Source organism: Aristolochia californica, unplaced genomic scaffold (assembly GCF_029961685.1).
Source record: "Aristolochia californica isolate CCGP_79_NKW_82.1479 unplaced genomic scaffold, dmAriCali1.0.hap1 SCAF_8, whole genome shotgun sequence".
NCBI lineage: Eukaryota > Viridiplantae > Streptophyta > Magnoliopsida > Piperales > Aristolochiaceae > Aristolochia > Aristolochia californica.
The window spans coordinates 9,287,002-9,307,138 of record NW_027182279.1 but is presented as its reverse complement, the minus strand read 5'-3'; the positions used below and the strand labels follow the sequence as shown (position 1 = coordinate 9,307,138).

General features: G+C 38.5%; 1 protein-coding gene across 3 annotated transcripts; it reads right to left on the bottom strand.

The window, feature by feature from the left end:
- Positions 1-222: 222 nt before the first annotated feature.
- On the bottom strand, positions 223-19,648 carry LOC137938758 (splicing factor Cactin). Of its 3 annotated transcripts, none has more exons than XM_068783787.1 (13): positions 19,214-19,632; positions 19,026-19,114; positions 18,095-18,194; positions 13,082-13,153; positions 12,863-12,925; positions 12,558-12,698; positions 11,964-12,059; positions 11,483-11,767; positions 1,576-1,717; positions 1,330-1,472; positions 923-1,099; positions 560-826; positions 223-475 (listed from the first exon to the last, which is right to left on the bottom strand). In XM_068783787.1, exons 1-13 carry the CDS (start codon positions 19,472-19,474, stop codon positions 356-358), a joined length of 1,956 nt encoding a protein of 651 aa, XP_068639888.1. In that variant the 5' UTR covers positions 19,475-19,632; the 3' UTR covers positions 223-355. The 3 variants fall into 3 exon arrangements, 2 of the variants coding, with proteins under 2 accessions (XP_068639888.1, XP_068639890.1); XM_068783789.1 differs by having other exon boundaries at positions 1,594-1,717; positions 19,214-19,630; XR_011109904.1 differs by having other exon boundaries at positions 386-475; positions 912-1,099; positions 19,214-19,648.
- Positions 19,649-20,137: the final 489 nt, after the last annotated feature.

The following is a 20,137-nucleotide window of genomic DNA, read 5'->3' as shown; positions in this document are numbered from 1 at the left end:
TAATCTTATCTACTTATACTGCAAATCGTTACATAAAAAGGCCTTACTGCTTTGTTTTCTTTTTCTTTTCTGTTTGTTTTTCGTCTCCTTAGGACGTCCCCTCACCCTACCACCAAAAGACCCTCCCTGCAAGCAATTTTTCTTTTTCCTATGCAAGCAATCAAGTTGGAGTGCTCCCTCCCTTCACCTGTCTAACGGTAGAGAATGCTAGACATTATGAACTGTACTGAAAATCCTTCATCATTCTGTTCAACCAGGATCATTCAAACCAAAATTACATCCATTTCTAAAGAAAAAAACTCACACGAGGGCAACAATCTTTTCCAACAGCGCCATAATATAATTGCAGAATTTTTTATCTGCGGTAACGGTAACGTTTGAAATTGAAATAAACATGTAAAATTCCTCGCTCAAATGTACACTTAAATCCTTTCTTGTGAGAGTATTCCCACTCCTTGTTCACGATCCGGAATGCCTGTACCACCCATGAGAGAAAGTCAGTCGCCTGATAACATCAATACATCCGAAAAAACATTCAAAGAAAAAACGTAAGACTCACAATGTCCTCGTAAGGTGGCCCAGCATGAAATGTGATGAGGCATGTCTCGGAGCTGTTCCCATCTTTCTCTATGGTATACACTGGAGCCTTGGTCTTATCAACAAGATCTGGGTAGAATATGTTGAATTTATAGCCCTGAACGATCTTGGGAGGAGGATTGTCATGATCATAATGAGTTTGATTATATTTGTTCCATTCGTAACCTGTGTGGACGCGATTGAAATATTTGGGCTTCCTTGGCCGATATTTATCATGCCACCAGTATACCTTCAGAAAAATATGTCGTCTTAGATGAATCTAACCAAACTCTAACTAGATTATCAAGCAGAGGATTGGCAAAAGGAAAAAGCACCTCAAACGAACCTGGGAGTCCAAATTAACCTCCGCACCCGAGCCAAATACTGCGTCTCCTTCTTCCATGGCTCCCATTGCTTTCATAGCTTTCATCTCCAAATTGTCCTCCGGTGGAGCCGGCTTCGCTGCAATGGCTTCTTGAAGCCGCCTTTGTTGTTCTTTTAATACAGCCACACGCTTGCGTTCCTATTACACAAGTCACCAGGGCATTTAAACAGTAACCATTAGGCATAGCATTTACAGCATACAAGATTTAAAATAGAAAAAATCCATCAGTTTGTAAGACGTAGAGTACATTGGAAGCATTATACCGTTACCATCATGCTTTAGAAATTTTATTTTTCTCATCGTGCTTGAACTTGAAGATTTGAGTTCCTAATTCCTTATAATGTTTTAAGTGTAGGGATCAACATTACCAGCTCAATTCTGTCAAATTCAGGGTCAACCGCTTCTTCACCTTCATCACCATGAAACAGTTCTGGTGAAAATGAACCAGGCTCTTCTTCAAGCTCATGTCCTGGTTCATCCTCCAGGGCTTCTGGGGAGCACGGCTTAGCATCTAAAAAAGTAAAGCAAGTATTAGGAATATAATTAAAGACGGCAGCTTATAGTGAAGACCTACTAGTAGGTACACATAAGGGTTGAGACATGAAAGAAAACACCTTCTACAATATGCGTACCATCTTCTGCTTCATCAAGCTTCACATCTTCATCACTCTCTAAGTTTTGCTCAGATTCCATGGGCTGCTCCAGAAGTTGTAAATGCTTCCGTAACAGATTAGAATGAATTTCCTTCAAACAAGCCTGCAACAATACCAATTATGATCACAGGTATCCAACTAGAACAAATAATTGGAAAATATACTTGTGAAAAACAAGAATTTTCATGTGCGGCAGCCAATAGCTATACTTCTAGTAGAGAAAACTAACTTTCTTCATGTTAGCATAAGGTAATTCTAAAATCGATCTTTCTTCTAGTGAAAAATTTACACCTCTTGCAAATAAAAGGTAATGCTAGAAAAGCCAGAAGCTTGGTTCCAATAGAACTCCTAAAAAGAGGCAAATTATTTGCTCAAAACATGCAATAGAAAGATTCTGGGACAGCTCAATACGTGAATCATATCAAGCAGAGGATTAAGAATATAGCTTACAAGAAACAAACAGTGAAACAAACTTAAGAATATGGCTGGAAACAACTTAAAATGAGAAATTTCAGATCAGCCCACTTAGACATATTCAACAATGATAGCATAATAAAAGCTCCCTGTAGGTCAAGTCAACACTTTTCTGTTTTTAATATTGAGATGTTTTCGAGATATTCTTGTCTTCAAAACAAAGAGCAGTGAACAAAGCTGTCGTCCACTGTTTCCTCCTAAGCTTTGCAGAATTTACAAGTCTTTACTGCTAGTTGAAATCTTTATTGGCAGAGCTGATCACAGGTGACAATTTTTGTCCAAGAACAGTCCAGGAAAGCCTTAAACCTTTGGGGGACCTATAAATTTTCATGCTTTTGACAAAGAAGTGCTTCTGGAGAGAGAGAGAGAGAGAGAGAGAGAGAGACCCATGTAAATCTCAGCAGAGTTATTCTTTACACAGCTAAAGATGAACGAACTTGGCATATCCAGATGTTTCGAATGGTTTCTGTGGCTCCACCCAAAGTACCATATTAGGTCCACCAAACTAATACCATCCAATACCCAATAAATATCAGGAAAAAAAGGCAAACCAAGTACTGGATTTTGATTGACTTCTGTATCCCTTGGTTTTTCTTAAACAGAAGCTAAAAAATCTAACAAAATGGAGTATTAAATGTGATCACTGGCTTTTCAGGTTTGAAGGAGGAGCTCTCTCAATCCCTTTGCTTTTCTTTTCTCATATTGATTAGTGTTGATTTTTCAGCCAAAAGCTCAGCCACCAATGGTGGTGTGAAGCCCGATCCTTTCATAAACTTCTACCTCTTTAAATGAAAGGCATTAGTTAGTGATGGGGACACCACTCGTGTGCCACTGATCACTTAAGTGTATACCAAGAAGCATCGGGCCACAACTGAACCAACCACATAGTGGTTGGGTGGTGATTCACTTAAAATTGATTAGAGGATATTTTGTAATTTTAATATTCAAATTTTGGATTTTTTAGGAATTAATTATTTCATTTTATTAGGGGCATTATCATCATTTGGATTATCAATTAGGGTTTTGAGTCATTATTTAAGGATTGTATAACTAGGAAAAGCTTAATGAATGATTTTGGAAATAGTTCTCCCTCGACTTGCACTCTCCCCCCCCTCCCCTCGTTCTTCTTCTTCACTCAATTTCAGGACGAAATTGTTCTCCCTCGACTTGCACCGCTCCACTATCGCTCGTCACTTCCCCCCCTCCCCCCCTCGTTTTTCTTCTTCACTCAATTTCAGGACGAAATTGTTCTCCCTCGACTTGCACTCTCTCCACTATCGCTCGACACCCCCCGGTCATTCTTCTTCTTCACTCAATTTCCGAACGAAATTGTTGTTCCTCGACTTGCACTCTCTCCACTATCGCTCGTCACTACGAAATTGTTCTCCCTCGACTTGCACTCTCTCCACTATCGCTCGTCACTACCCCCCCTCCTCTTCTTCTTCACTCAATTTCAGGACGAAGGATAATCGTGTCGCATCAGCTTGGTATCAAAGCAAACAATCCCATTGCCGACAACCCTCTGCATAGTTGAACGTCCCCATTGTCTTTGGCGATTATAGTAGCTCACCATAGCTCCTTCATTCCTACCATTCGACGCTTCAAGAGCTCCTAGGATAGCTTCACCAAGACTCCAAGTACGTGAGACGAACCAGAGCTCCACGTGTCATCCCTCTCCTCCCTCCCATTTCTCCTTCCATCATCGGTGCTTATAGCTTTTGTCGACGGCCCATCCTTCATCGTCTTGTTCGTCATCATTGTCACCCAGAGCTTTCATCCAACGTCTTCCAGCTGTTGTCAAACCATAGAAACCACGTCACTGTCGTCTTTCACATTGCTGTAGAAACCCACACCTGCCAGGCCACCATCAACCAACGGCACGGGCCACTCCCAGACCATCTACACCGGCAACGACCGTTGCCAATTCTAGGCAGACGAATCCCCAACACCATCTGGAAAGTGCTGAATAGATCCTAATGGAGGCCCACTTGAATGCCAACTTTCTAGAAGATTGCCATCCAAATTCTCCAAGAGAAGCCGCAGTGCAGGAGAACATGTTGAATGGACTCCTCACAAGCGTCACAGAGAGGGCAGGTACTATCAGGGGCGGTAAAGCCCTTCTTGTGGAGGTTGTCTGCAGTGAGGATTTGCTCCCTGATGGTTGTCCATATGAAAAAAATTATCTTACTAGGCGCAATGAGTCCCCAGGTGAGATTCACCTTGGGCTCAAGTAGGATAAGGTCATCCTTCTGATGTAAGAATAGGCTGAGGCTACTAAGAAGATACCATTGATGTTAGGCTTCCAAATCAATTTATCTTGCACCCGATTCCAAATGGTGGTACTATAGAAACTAGATAGAAGCGAGCAGAAGGCTATAGCTTCATCACCATTCAAGCCCCAACGGAAAAGAAGATTCCAAGACAGATTACTCCATGATTCCACCACCGAACATGATAAGTCTATAGCAATCCCAGAAAGCCCCGGGTACTCCTCGGAAAGGGGTCGGGAACTTCACCACTCATCGGTCCAGAAGAGAAGAGTCCTCCCATTCCCAAGGTAGAAGGAGGTCGCGACCTTGAAGGTTGGAAGCAGCTTGTATACGAATTTTCAAATCGGGGATAGGCGGCAGGGAGAGCCGCCCTCGCTCCACCAGTGGCATGGGATCTGAAGAGAGTATCTCACCATATTTCTCTACAAATTGCTATGATTAACATTAAGATTCCAAATCCACTTAAGAATGAGGGCATTGTTCATGTCCTTCATAGGTCGGATACCCAGACCACCCCTAGTCCGAGGTAGACAAATCTCCCTCCAACTGACCAAGTGATATCTGAATGTGTCTTTTGAACCTCTCTATAGAAAGCGTCAGGGGATAGCATACATCTTTGAGCAAACTGAGGTCGGACACTGAATAAAAGATGGGAAGTAATTGGGCAGCCCTGCCAAGCATGACTTCAATAGGGCAAGTCGACCTGCTGTAGATAGGAGCTTGCCCTGCCAAGTGGCAAGTCTCTTCTCAAACTTCTCAATAAGGGGGGACCAAAGTGCAACCGTGGGCTGAGAATCAAAAAGAGGAAGACCCAAGTATGAAGTCATCGTGTTCTCCAGAGAGCACCCCAAAAAATCAACCATATCTCTAAACACTGCACCATCAATGTAGTATCCAAGAAGTGTGGTTTTCCTCTAGTTTATATTTTGACCCGAAGCCAATTCAAATAGACCAAGAACAGCCATTAGCTTCTTGATCCAATCCATGGTGCCCACACCAAAACAAATGGTGTTGTCCGCAAACTGAAAAATCGGAATATCAAATGCCTCAAAATCAGTCGTGGGGAGGAGTCACCCTAAAGGAGCAATTTTATTGATTTGAATCTTGACTAGTCACAAAACAAACAAATAAGAATAACCTTACAATGCCTTGAGTTTGTTTGAGCCTTACTTGCTAGAATTCCATAGTACATGCAATTGCGTAGTGGTCGCCTCATGGTAGGCATAGCTTCATCTTCCATTGTAGAAAACAAAGAAGACACTCAAAAAAAAACCTGGAATAGACACACATCATCAATAATAGGCTCACTGCCCTAGAAATTCGGTCCACAAAAGGGAAAAGTCCTATAGAAGCTAGGTCTCCTAAGGGTTATGACAATGAGCACAAGGAGTTTGCTCGTTCTCACTCTCACATATTCCCTCCTCCCAAGAACCACACGTCCTACATCCAGTGCCATGAGTGGCTTGAAGACAAAATGTTGAAACATATAAAGTTGAGGCCCATACATTTGATGGTTGTTTAGATCCATGGATATTTTCCACGTGGGTTCATGAGATGGATAGATTTTTTGTATGGTACGAACTATCTAAGGATGGGAAAGTCAGGTACACTCTTTTAGATCAGTGGCACAATCTTAGGCGGGGGAATAAGTCGGTCACACAGTACATTGCTCAATTTGATGAGTTTCGAATGGGGTGTTTTGTCATAGAAGATGAGGTGATCACTCTAAGTTGATTTTGAAAGAACCTCAATGACAACCTTAGGCGTGAGATGATACTTCAGGGTGTCACCACAATGGAAGATGCTTAAGGCCCATAATTATAAGTTGGCAGCCAATACGTGAGTTAGACACCCATACAATGCCTTTTTAGGTCTCCCACCCTCAATCCTCAAGTCCCAAGAAGGTCAATTTTAAGGGTGAATCACAATTTGGACCTCCCGACATTGGGAACAGGGAAGGAAGTGACAAAATTCAATTCAAAGATTTGATGTCACAACTGTCAAGGATTTGGGCATATAGTGTTCAATTGTAGCACTCAGCTCTTCTCATTGAGAAGCAAGAATACTCACAGGAAGAACAGGAAAATGTAGAGTACGAACCTAATTGCTGACCTTGATCTTTTAGATGAAAAATGAGAGTAGAGCACAACCACTTTGAGTTGCATCAAGTCCACTTTGACCACCCCCCCCACCTCTTCCCCTTTCACATGATGAACGTTGTGCTATATGCGTTGACCCAACCCAAGTCTAATGACTAGCATCGGAATATTTTTTTTCATACCTACATCGAGTGTAGAGATAAGGTTTGCAAGGTCATCATTGATAGCGGCAATTGTATCAATGTCATCTCGTATTGCCCACCTTGACCTTAAGACCATTCCACAACCAATACCTTATCTAGTTTCGTGGATCAATCACACTTCCATTTAAGTAGAGGTGTCTTGTCCTCATTCAATCTCAAGGAAGATATCTGGTGCGATGTGATTACTATGGATGTGAGGCATCTCATTTTGGACAGACCATGGCTTTATGATCTGAGTGTCACTATTTATGGTTACTCTAATGTTTGTTCTTTCATGTTCAAAAGAAAGATTATCCACCTCAAGCTACAACAACCAAAGCAAGTCACACAAGGTAAGGGACATCCGAGCTCCCAAAAGAAAACCTGGCATTTCATTAGTCTCAATGATTTGAAGCACGAAATATTGCATGATTATGTAGTTTTTGTTGTAATAGCCCACGAGGCACCTGCGCATTTCTTAGTTGATCCCCACCAAAGGTTGAGTCCATTTTACAGGACTTTCGAGACGTTTTTCCCCAAGATCATTCAGATGCACTGCCACCTATGCCTGATATCTAGCATGCTATAGATTTGGTGTTGGGAGCCACATTGCTAAACCTAACTCATTATCGAATGAAACCCTCTAAGCATGGAGAATTACAATGGCAGGTGAATGAGCTCCTCTAAACGGAATTCATCAAATAGAGCTTAAGTTCTTATGCAGCGTCGACCTTACACCGAGGAAGGATGGCACTTGGCGGCAGTAGAGACATCAATAAAATCATTGAAAAAACCGCTTCCCCATTCCCCAACTGGATGATATGATAGATATATAAATGTGTGTCACTATATTTTCAAAGATAGGCCTCAAAAGCGGTTACCATCAAATTCAGATCCACGCTAGAGATGAATGGAAGACAGCCTTCAAGACAAAAGATGGGCTTTATGAGTAGATAGCTTTGCCATTTGGACTATCAAATGCACCGAACACTTTTATACGAATGATGACACAAGTGCTTCGACCATTCCTTGACAAGTTCTAGGTGGTATATATTGATGATATCCTCATCTCCACCATATTTGTCACACACTCCGGAAGGAAAAACTTTATGCCGATCTCCATAAATGCTCCTTCCTAAATGGGGTTTTGAGGTAACTTCTACTGGTATAACTGCCGTTCTCCATAAAGTGAAAGCAATCATCGAGCGGCCAGAACCGACTATTCCCCATGAGGTTTGTAGTTTTCATGGTCTTGCCACCTTGTACTGACAATTTATTAGGGCATTCAACACCATCATGTCTCCTATCACAGATTGCACGAAGAAAGGAGAATTCTCATGGTTGAAAGTTGTCTCTTGTGCTTTCCAAGAAATCAAAAAATGTATGACAAAGGTGTTAAGTTGTAGAGCCTAATCAACGCCCTACACTGAGTCGGTACACGAATTGACCATCCGGCGTGTGGGGGCGGAGCCCCTGCCCGGTCCACAATATATTAATTGTTGTTTCATTAAGGGCAGTTTGGAAATTTTACTCTTGTATCGTAGTTGCCCTAATTTTCTCTTTATAATTGAGGGGCGCCGCTATTAGGGTTTTATCATCATCCGAGAAACATCTTGAGTTGCAGCCCGAGAGGTTAGAAAAAAACACCTGTAAGTGTGTGTGATTTCTCTTGTAAACTATTTCATCTTTATAGTGGATTACTGCAACAGTAGAAGACAGGATGTAGTCTCACCTGGAGGCGAACCTATATAAATCTTGTTGTATTTTCGTGCTTGTTTTTCCTCTCTTCTGTGATTATTATTATTATTGCTCTCATTTAGTTTGAATTCGAGCGTCTAATTCCTAACAAGTGGTATCAGAGCTTTAGTTCGCGATTGAGAGCAATGGTTGGCAGAGAAGGATCGGCACTTGGAATCAACAAATTCGATGGTATGGACTTTGTGTTCTGGAGGAAGAAAATCGAAGACTATCTATACAGCAAAAAACTGCACGCACCACTTCTGGATATAAAAACAGAAGGTATGAAAGATGATGAGTGGAATCTCCTCAATAGACAAGAGTTGGAAGTAGTCTGGTTAATATTGTCAAAGAATGTTGTTCACAATGTGGCATGAGAGAAAACCACAACGGGGATGATGAAGATTCTATCCAACATGTATGAGAAGTCTTCCGCAAATAATAAGGTACATCCCATGAAAAAAATCTTCAATTTAAAGATGACAGAAAATACATCAGTGGCATCGAATTTGAATGAGTTTAACACGATTGTCAATCAATTGACCTCTGTTCAAATTAAATTTGATGATGAGGTCCTTGCTTTAATTCTTTTGGCATCTCTACCAAATTGATGGGAGCCTATAAGGGCTACGGTCAACAACTCTGTAGACCACAGGAAGTTCATCTTTAATGATGTTCAAGATACCATTCTCGCGGAGGAAGTTCGTAAAAAGGACTCCGGAAAATCATCGACATCTAATTCTGCCCTAAGTGTAGATACTAGGGGCAGGAACTTTGAGAGGAATTCCAACAAGGGCAATGGTAGAGGGAAATCCAGGAATAGTAGACACAAGTCCAAATTCGGAAGGAATGTGGAATGTTGGAATTCTGGCAAGTCTGGTCACATAAAGAAAAACCGTAGAGCATCGAAGAAGGATGAAAAGAAAAGTGATGCTGCAAATGCGGTGACTGAAGAGGTACAAGATGTTTTACACTTGTCGGTTGATAGCCCTATTAACTCTTGGGTATTAGATTCAGGAGCATCTTTTCACACCACCGCACATCGTGAGATCATGACAAATTATGTTGCTGGAGATCATAGGAAGGTGTATCTTGCTAATGGAGAACCTTTGGATATTGTCAGTATTGGTAATGTCAGTTTGAGGATGTCAAATGGGACATTGTAGAAAATTCACTAGGTGAGACATGTACCAAAACTTATGTGTAATCTGATCTCAGTAGGGCAGCTTGATGATGCAAGTCATAATGTGACTTTCAATGGTGTTGCTTGGAAAGTCACTAAGGGAGTCATGGTTGTTGCACGAGGAGTTAAAACTGGAACTCTTTACATCACTTCCAGTTGCAAAGACATAGTTGCAATTGCTGATGTTGTTATTGATTCTGATTTGTGACATTATAGGCTCGGTCACATGAGTGAGAAGGGAATGAAAATGCTTCAGTCCAAAGGGAAGCTACAAGGGTTGAAAGCAGTAAACAACAGTTTGTGTGAAGGCTGTATTTTGGCAAGCAGAACAGGGTTAGCTTTTTCTAAGGCTGGAAAAGAGCAAAAGACAGCCAAATTGGAGTTGGTTCACACAGAGCCTTCAACTGTTACCTCCCATGGTGGTTCAAATTACTATGTGACATTTATTGATGATGCAAGCAGAAAGATATGGGTTTATATCCTGAAAAAGAAATCCGATGTCTTTGATACCTTCAAGAGATAGAGAGCAATGGTTGAGAATGAGAAAGATTTGACAGTGAAGTGTTTGCAGTCAGATAATGGGGGAGAATGCATAGATGATGATTTCAAGCGGTATTGTGCTAATAATGGAATCAAGATAAAGAAGACCATTCCTGGAAAACCTCAACAGAATGGTGTGACAGAAGCGGTATTGTCAGAGCTAGTGTGAGGTTGGACAGGGTTAATTTTCTGGAGGATTAAAGCGATGAAAGATGCACCTATGGCACGATGTGTGATCCCACATTGATGGAAGTTAGTGGCAAAGGCACATCTTCGCAGATGGTCTCCCAATAGTGCTTGTAGAATTCCCCAATGAATCCGTCTGGCACTGGGGCCCGGTCCTTTGGCATTCCAAGCGCAGCCTGATCGATTTCCGCAGCGGTGAAAGGGCACTCCAAGTGGTTGGCATCCAGGCTAGTAATGCGGCAGAAATGGAGTTGGTGAAAAACTGGCAATTGTTATTTTATCAAAGATGCAGCAATGAGTGGCAAAATGGCTAGAAACCATGTCTAATAGACCAGCTATGAAAGCTCTTCCGAAGAAGGAATTTCATTTGTTTTATTGCGAGCCAGGGCTTTCTGTATCTATGCCCAGGTTGGGATGGAATGTTCAGAGTTATTTAAGAAGGGATATATTTGTAATTATGTCAAGTGTGTCTTCTATTACTATGGGTAGAAATGTCATAGGCATAAGTGATGAGTCTCGAGAACTTCTAGTGACAGGTACTACTGTTATTTGGCAGTTGCATTTCTGTTTGAAGGGTGTAATGTCTGATTAAGACCTAATTTTACAATCAACGAAAGATCGACAAGAACCTCTGTCGCTGTTTCTATTTGACAGATATCTCACTATTCAAATTTTCAGCTTCTTCATGAATAGTACTCCTCAAGTTCATTCTATCAGAACCAAAAGAGCAATTTCCCAATATACAGGTAAAGATATCAAAGGTTTAAACAGAGTCAATTTCTGATGTCTAGAGTTGCTGCATTGACAATATTATTAGCAATGGATCATTCATCATATGAGCCATCAACAGTTTGTTGCAGAAATCCCTAAAAGGTGTCACAGAAAGATTAAAAAAATATGCCCTTGAGAGAAGAGAGTGAGCCATTTTCCCAAAATAAAAAAAATAAAAATTGTCTTATATAAGATGCACGTCTGGAGGAGAAAAATAAAGTTTCTGTATAACAGTTATTGAGTAAAGAAGGCAAGACATAGCACTAGAGCAGTGTCAGTCAGTTTAACTAAGTTACAACCTAAGTTCAGTAAATCCCTCTAAAGTCAAAAAAGTTTAACGAAGTTACAACCTAAGTTCAGTAAATCCCTCTAAAGTCAAAAAAGTTGCAAAAAAATAAAGTAAAATAAAAGAAAGAATTAAAATACCTTCGCCTTAAAGATGTGGATGTGTTTAAGAATTGCCTCCCAATACTCAACAACCTTGGCTTTCCCCGATCTCATTTCAGAATCAATGTGGCTATGTAAGGTCTCCAACTCACTATGTGTTTTCCGTTGCAAAAGATCCTTGACTTCAGCTTCAACACTTGAATGTAAACCCCTCTCTTCTGCAAGCAGCTCAGGAGGTGGTTCCTCGCCGCGAACCCTTGCACGGTCCAGGGCATCCCTTTTCCTAGCTTCAGCAAGCTCCCAATCACAAACCACCATTAAGGCCTGTAATGAATATACCTAAATGTCAAATACTCATATTCAACCACTTTTTCAGTTCGAACCAACTTCAGCATATTACCATTTAAAAGAAAAGAAAAACCACAGTGCATTTCCTTTTGATGTCCAGAAACCATGGTACTGGTACAAAAAACAAGCAGCAATACAAATCCAGAAAATAAATTATGAGGCTAGAGAATACCTCCCAGTACTGAATATGTGTTGGTGTTGCTCTGTCCAGTTCCAGATGCATTTTTATGTCTTCTTGAAGCTCTTCCATTTCCTTAACTGTTAGACCCTGTCATATTCAACAAAAATGTACATTATAATGCTAGTCATTAAGCATAGATAAAAAAGGGTAGGAGTTATCAACGACTTTCCTTTTCCAAAACTCATTATTAATGGTACTTGAGCTACCAGAAAAACAGGGGAGAAAGAATATTATCCCAACATCATATATAACCAAAGGAAACAATGTTCGAGCAGCATCATTGTCAGTGTCCTACTTGGACAAATAAAACTACTAAAAACAATTACAAGCATAAAGGGCTTATTAACCTGCACATCAGCGACCACAAACATCAATTACCAGTTAATTTCAGAAAGAAATAATAATAACTCGACATCTTTACTGAATGTAACATGTAAGCCTAAGGTTTGAAAAGTCTACCAATAACAATTAATTTTCTGAAAAAAAAAATCACACCAAGGATAAAAGCAAAATTATCAGAAAAAACTAGGCAGATTAAAAACTAAATTTTGATGGACGAAAAGAAACGACTGAAACCATATTCACCTTGAAGACCATGTAAGGTTCATTGATTTCGATATCAAAGTCATCTGAACCATTAAGGTTCTTGGAAAGCATATCAATTGGTTTCACACGCCCATCACGGAGTCTTATCTCTGACCTGATTTTGCTTTGATCAAAATGAAACTGCAGGATTATGTTAATAAACAACTTGCACTAAAATCAAAATGACAAAAGAATAATAAAAGTAAAACAAGTACATAAGAAGATTTGGAAGATAATAAGATGATGAGAAAATTTTACCACGAGAAATGTGAGAATTGATAATTGAAACTTCTCAATAAACATACCTCCTCTTCTTTCTTCTCCCAGTCTTGGAATTCAGCCCTAGCACGTTCTCTTGCCAGCATCGCCTAAAATAGAATAAATAAGCAAACATCTTTTACATACAAGCGGTTCTTTATCCTAGTTGAAAAGATCTATAGAGAACGAATTCTTGGTTAGTATAATAATTATGTTTTTTCATATCAACAAAGAATCCTTGAATTTTCGTTAATGTCTAATCTCACCATTTCTTCCTCATGCCTAGCCTTTTCAAGTGCCCGTTCCTCTCTCCTCTTCTTCACCTTTTCAATCTCTGCCTGCATGCATAGATAAAAACAGTTAACTTCAGTGGTTTTATTTTTTTTAAATGGCAAGAATTTCATTAAAAGAAGGAAGAAATATACAAATTATACAATAAAAACCCGCAAAAAAGCCAGCACCAAGAAAGGAACGTGAAAAGAAAAGTAAGAAAACAAACTGCATAACCCAAAAAAAAAAAAAAATTAAATGTCTAAAGGAAAAGGATCCCCTTCAATTAAGTAGATAATTTGGAAGTTATGCCACAAATATTGCACATAATATGTAACTTGCAAATGGCACATTACTACCATGTATGAAATCATTGGAAACAAAATATAAAAGCGTAAAAAGTAAGATCAAATTGCATATATGGAGAAGAGTGTCCAACTTCGACTTGCTATTATTATAATACTTCTAAAGCTTCCACCATGCCCTCATCTGCAGGTTGGGATTTTTTATCAATTTTTCTCTTACCCTCTTGTGGTAGAAGGCAATTCTCTAACGGTTATTTTATGTTTTTTTAAGTTAGTTTCATAGTTTTCTCCATGGAAGATTTCCTAGCTTCGACTTGCTATTATTATTATATGGAGGGGATATTTTTTAGACTTGTAAACTGCTTCAGATTAAGTGGTGTCATACTCTACATGCAAATAGTATGGTAGATTTGTTTGCTGGCAGAAGCATTTGTTTACAACATCCTACTGTGGGAAACTCATATGCACTTAAGTTATCTTGAGTATTTCTTTCTATAATGATCTTGAGGATTTTTGTGATTAGTTTTCTTGGTTTAAAGTTCATATGGTATACCAAAATTGGGTTGTGGTCGTTGTCTTTATTCTATTATTAGCTTTTAACAGTGTTGTTTTTCATCCTTGATATAATTTTGTATTGAATCCCTGTTTCTTTCTCTCTTTTTAATAAAATTCTGGTCATCTTCAAAGATGATGATAATATTCCTATGCAATTTCACTCTATCTTCTGTTGATAAACACAAGAGATTTCAAAGGAAGGAGAGAAGATGTTATTGACTCAATAAGACTGAGTCATCTATTTTACTTTTATTATTTATGTTGCTTTTAATTTCGAATTTTATTGATTTGTAATAAGACTTAAAGGTAGGGGTAGAATTGGGTTTTATAACCCTAACCTATGTTGATGTTAATTACCCTATTTAAGGGGTAAGGATGGAGAAATAAAGTAAGTTCTGATTTAGCTTAAACTAGGGTAATTTAGGGGCTTCCCGAGCTCCATTGCTAGGGTTCTTGGCGTGAGTCTTTTCTGGGTTTTCTTGGGTTACATTGCTGAATTCGTGGGTGTCTTGGGTGAGTGAGAAAGGAAGAGAAAAGGGGGTTAATCTCTACCTAACGTGGTGGAGAGAGGCCTTGGTGTTTTCACGGAACTAAGAAGGAAGAAGGGTTACGTGAACCCCTTCTTAAGCCAAGGCGACGGCAGAGGAGTTGCTGGCTGGAGGTCTCGTGAGAGGGGGTCAAACCTTACCCAATTCCGAGCTGGGAAAAGGGATTGGCTTCACTAACGGAACCAGGAGGAAGGGGAAGGAATTTTCGTGGTTCACTGCTGCAAGAAGCAGACCTCTTCATCTCTCACGGCAAAACAGAGCACTCTTCTTCCCTCACGGCAAAACAGAGGAGAAGAATTTCGAATTCTTGATGACGTGGTATTCAAAAGGTAACTTAGAGATTTTATTTTCCTAAGTTCATAAAGCTGAAGTTCTATTATTAATTTATGAGCGTGAATAGTGTTTGAACCCATTTGTGAGAGAAAAAGAATTCTGTTTCCAACTTAGAGTGGTTGGAGACGAAATTCTTAGTTCTTTACGAAGTTTAAAACCGTGTACGTGCTGGATTCAAGAGTATCTCACCGAGTTACTAGATCCATGGCGAGGGACCATAACAGAAGATAAGAACTAGCTCTTGGGAGAGAGGAAAGAATAAACCAAGGGAGAGAAAGAGAGGTGTAAGGACGAATTTGAGCCAAGAGGAAGAGCCTTAAATGCTCTACCTCATGTCTTTATATTGTATTTATAGTTGTGGGAAAGTGTTTACAATGCTCTACCCCATGCCTTAGGGCTACATGCTTCAAAAAGACAAAAATAAGAGAACATACACCAGATTGCATAACTACAATTCCATGTTATCTCTATGGAAGTTCTCTTCATTTACTAGCCATGTCCCCCATACACATGTGGGTGTCTTTTAATACTTCCTCTCAAGTTAGTATTTGTAACTTAACTTTGCAAATAATCTTGGTCAAGAAACTTGTGTTTTAGGAAAAAAAATTCTAATCTTGTGTCACTTGAAAAGGAAATTTTGATTGCGTTGCTTTGATTCATCTTATTCATGTTCACATTATGCTTGTAGTTTTCATCTTGTTCTCATTTTGTTCTCCCCCTTGGATATTCTAGTCACATAAAATTTGTTTATCACAACAAGTGGAATTCTTCATTGTCGATTACTTCTCTCTTGTACTTCTTTTTTTACTTCTCCCCCTCAAACTTGGGATATTTGTTCTTTACAAAGGGACCCAGTTTGCACAAAATAATGGTAAGAAAAGAAAAATCACTCCTATCCGTAAAACAAAACTACATACACTAATCAAAACGGTCATAGCCTGAAACACACTCTACTTAATTTCAATGGTGGAAAATAACCCAACTTTAGGGCACAACAAAGAGACCACACTTTTTATGGGTAGCTCAAACAAAAAAACCTTTTGGGTGACCAATAAAAAAACTTGACTCAAACTAGATGTTGGACACATTCCTATACTTTTAGGTAATGGATCTATAAACATTACTTTGTCGTTCCCCTTTAAGCTGTAAATGGAATTACATTCCACGGTCTGCTAATCACCTGGCAGACACCCAAGCCAAGGCGGGCATTTCTCTCCAACACTGTTGTGGAGTCAGGCCCCAGGACCTAGGTTTGTAATTTTCTTATTGTATTTCTCTTCTCCTTTTTTATCAATATACGCACTATTCATAAAAATAAAAAAATTACTTTGAAGTGATTTTAAAAAACACAAATTGAACAAAGTACTTTGAGGAATTAAGGGTGTGAATAAAAAGATAACAACTCTCATACTTCAAACGGAAGGAGGCGCACAATGCAGCTCTTCATACTTCTAAATAAGGCAACATTTTTAGACCAATAGATGGATAAAAAGTGACAATGTTTGACTCAAGAGGGAGATAACATAATAATTCCTCTATGAACATGATGATTGAGGAAACTTCAAAAAAAAATCCAATAAAAAAGTTTTGAGGTTGAACATAATAATGGAAACTTTCTAAAAATAGACTTATCGTATAAGGCAATTACTTTTTAACATAACTTGCCAATTTGGAACAAAAAAATTCAAGAGATAAATTTTGGAATAAAGAGATTTAGGACACTAATATTTGGAATTTTAGAATGAGGAAACAAGAGTTTATAATTCAAAATTTTCAGACTTTGTCAAAAGTGAAACTAAACTCATATAGGGAAAGACTTCTCTTAAGGAAAACTAATGTAATGTGAGATCAAAGAAAAAAAAACTTTTTAAGGAAGGAAAGATACTCAAATTGGTAAAATTTTGACTAGAGTTTGAAAATAAATAGGAAATTTAACCACATTAGCAAATCAAAAATGAAGAAAAAAATCAGCTTAAATTCGGATTTTGCAATCAACAGGCTACCAGTATGACCTTTGATTCTTCTAATGTGGATATCTTTCTCTAGAAAGATAAAATTGAAAAACAATTTATTGGGACAAAAAGTAGACTCACATAGCTTTCTTTTGAGATATAATTTTTTATATAAATTCTCAGTCATTTTGGTACAAACCATTTAAAAAGTTGAGGCTTTCTGCTGCTACTTGAAATTGTTTTGTTGTTTGACTTTAGTTACTTCATATGTCGATTTCTCTTTGGTAAAAACTTTGATTGAAAAAAATCTGTTTGAGTTGGAAACTAGACTCAAAGAGCTTCCAATGGTATATAATTTTCTATATTAAAATTATGGTAAAGAGTAAGAAGTCCAATAAAAATAGGAATTGAGAAAGCATAAGACGAAAGGAAAAAATGAAAACCTCCTTTTTCTCTTTCCTTTTTCTTCTTCTTCTTCTTCGTCCTCCCTTTCTTCTCCATCTCCTTCTCCTTTTCCATCTCAGATCTATGTCTACTCTAAAACTATGTTGATTTCTAGGGCCACCACAAAAACACGAGAGATTTCAAAGGGAGGGGAAGAGAGAAGAATTAAGAAAGCAAGGAAGAGAAAGAAGAGGAAAAGAGACAAGGGTAAAGACGAGTTTGAGCCAAGAGGAAGAGGCTTGAATGCTCTACTTCATGCCTTTAGGCTGTATTTATAGTTGTGGGAAGGTGTTTGCAATAACTACAATGCCCGTAGGATTAATTGCTTCAAAAAGAAAAAGATATAAGAGGATATACACCAGGTTGCATAATTACAATTCTATGTCATCTCTATGAAAGTTCTCCTTATTTACTAATCATTCCACCCCTATACACATGGGTGTCTTTTAACATCTTCAAAAACTCCCCCCTTGGCACCCCTGGTCCATCACGGATAGTATTGTTGACATTGTATCTTCTATTGATTGTAATTGGAATCTCATTCCTAGATCAGCCAACTCTTTGGCTAATAAATTGGCAAAATTCGGAACTTCCCAGCAATCTCTCATTGTTTGGGAAGGCTTCCCTCCTTTGTAAATTGCTCTTTTGAGTTTTTGTCGTAATAAAAATCAGGATCATTTAAAAAAAAAAAAACAAAACATCTTCAAAAGCTTTCAATCTATAATACCAAATACTATTTGTAGTTCTGTTCACTTTCTTAATTCTAACTGATTATTAAATATATGACTAAAGTTCCAAAAAGTATTATACCTATATGAATGCAAGACTTAGAAAGATGGAAGCCAAATGGCAAACATAAACTAACTCTATACCAGTCTCTCCCGCTGCCTCTTTTTCTCAGCTTTGACAGTAATCTGGTCTAGAGTCAAACCCTGAGCAACATCTTTTTCTATTTTTTTCCTCCACACAAACCTGCCAATAAATGAAAGTGAAATTTTATCAGGTTAAGTGATTTAAACAGAAATATACTTTTGAATTTGAAATACAAAAAGGCACTGTACTCATTGTAGTAGCTCCTCAATCTTTTAGGAGCAACTTGCATACATGAAGGATGAACAATCACAAACAAGAAAAACTTATAGTCCAGTGAAATAAAAATTCATTTTGAGGGGCTCCGATTGTGGTTCCATAGATTCACAAACAAAATGAAGAGATAAAAAATTTCTTTGTTTAAACACAAGAAATTAGACTACATACTTAATTACTTCACACTATTGTTTTACTTAAAAAACAAACAGAAGCAGAGATACTAACACAAAAACACAAAAATACGACCTTCAAGCCCCCAAAATGCACATAAAACCCCGGCTATGGCACCAGGTATCAAAGGAACCAAACTTGTGTCAGGTTAATTAGCTTGGATCGATCTGTCCACAGAATTGTGCTTCACATGAGACCCCTTAGTAACATAAAGCATATATTTTTGAAACATAACACAAAGTGCATTTCAGTAGAGTATAACTTAATAATTAGTGCTAAAAATTGTTTAAGACAGTAAGTTCCGCAGTACTGGTTTTGTGAGCAGCATTCAACCAGTGTCCAAAGTAATCAAATTGCCAAGTGGATGGAGTCACACTCCATTGGAAAAATAGGAGGTATAAACATATAACCAACAGATGAACCTAACGTGCTATGAGAGCATAAGCTAAGAGTATGAAATGTTCTCAATTCAGTATGACAAGGACGTCTTACCCATCAAAGAGCTGAAAAAAAGGAATAAGGCACCTATAAATGCATACTTACTTTTCATTCAGGTTAGAATCGCCAAAGGGATTTGAATCGTTTGAATAACCAGATACAGACTGCTTCAACTTTTTCGCCACTTTTAGAGACTAAAAAACAAATTTATGAAAATTAAAAACATATGCTTCCTCGCAAATAAAAAAGCATCTTGATCATCATTAAAACAAGCAAGAAAATTCGAATCCTACTTTCTTCTGCGCTTTCTTGGCTAAGTACTCCTTGATCTCGTCCTCAGTGATCTCTCTCGAAGACCGGCTCTTCCTCCGCCGTCCCTCTCCATCATCCCCTCCCGAGTCTGAACTGCGAGAAGGGCTCCGGCGTTTTCTGCTGCTGCTGCTGCCACTTTGCTTGCTTGATATCCTGCGACGCGATGAATCATCTTCTTCATACGAATAATAAGAAGAATCGCTTTCTCTGGATTTTCTTGTTCTGCTTCTGTGCTCTCCCATGGTCTTCTCTTACTTCCGAAATGAAATAAAGAGTTAGTGGTGATGAATGTGACTGAGAGAACAAAGAGAGTTCCACCCTGGGTTGGGCACACAGTTATGTGGAAATGAACGGGAAACAGAATCCAAATGGAATCTCGACCTCCATTTTATAAGTCCTCAAGGAAGAAGGTTCCGCGAGGTCGGCGTCCCCGGTTGACGAAAATCAATCGCACACGGATCGGGTCCGGGCAGTTCTTATTCGAAAACCGACTCTTATCTTATCAAACCTCCAAATTTGTTCACGCGAAAACTTGTCACAGGGTTGAGTCGGAACTATTACAAGAGGATATAGAATAAAAAAGTTTACCTGTTTATGAATTTGAATAAATTTATCTTCTCCGGTTAATAAACTAAATAGATATAAACTAATTAATTTTTTACATAATTATCTATTTATCCAGTTCTATTAATAACACATATCCAAATTAGGGCATCTAGAACAAAGAGAAAGGCACTGTGTTGTTTGGCAACAAAAAAATATTGAGAGAAAAGAAAATCATAAATTTTCTCTCATAAAATAATAGAATTTGGGGGAAAAATAAGAGATTGAAACTTGAGATAAAATTTTAACCATCAAAAATTGAAAATAGTATTATTTTTTCATATAAATTCAAACAAGAGAAA

Coding starts and splice junctions, on each gene's coding strand:
- LOC137938758 (XM_068783787.1), bottom strand. CDS start 19,474: ATGGGAGAGCACAGAAGCAGAACAAGAAAATCCAGAGAAAGCGATTCT. Junction 12,699..12,862: donor GGGAGAAGAAAGAAGAGGAG/GTATGTTTATTG, acceptor ATAATCCTGCAG/TTTCATTTTGATCAAAGCAA. Junction 11,768..11,963: donor CACATATTCAGTACTGGGAG/GTATTCTCTAGC, acceptor TATTCATTACAG/GCCTTAATGGTGGTTTGTGA.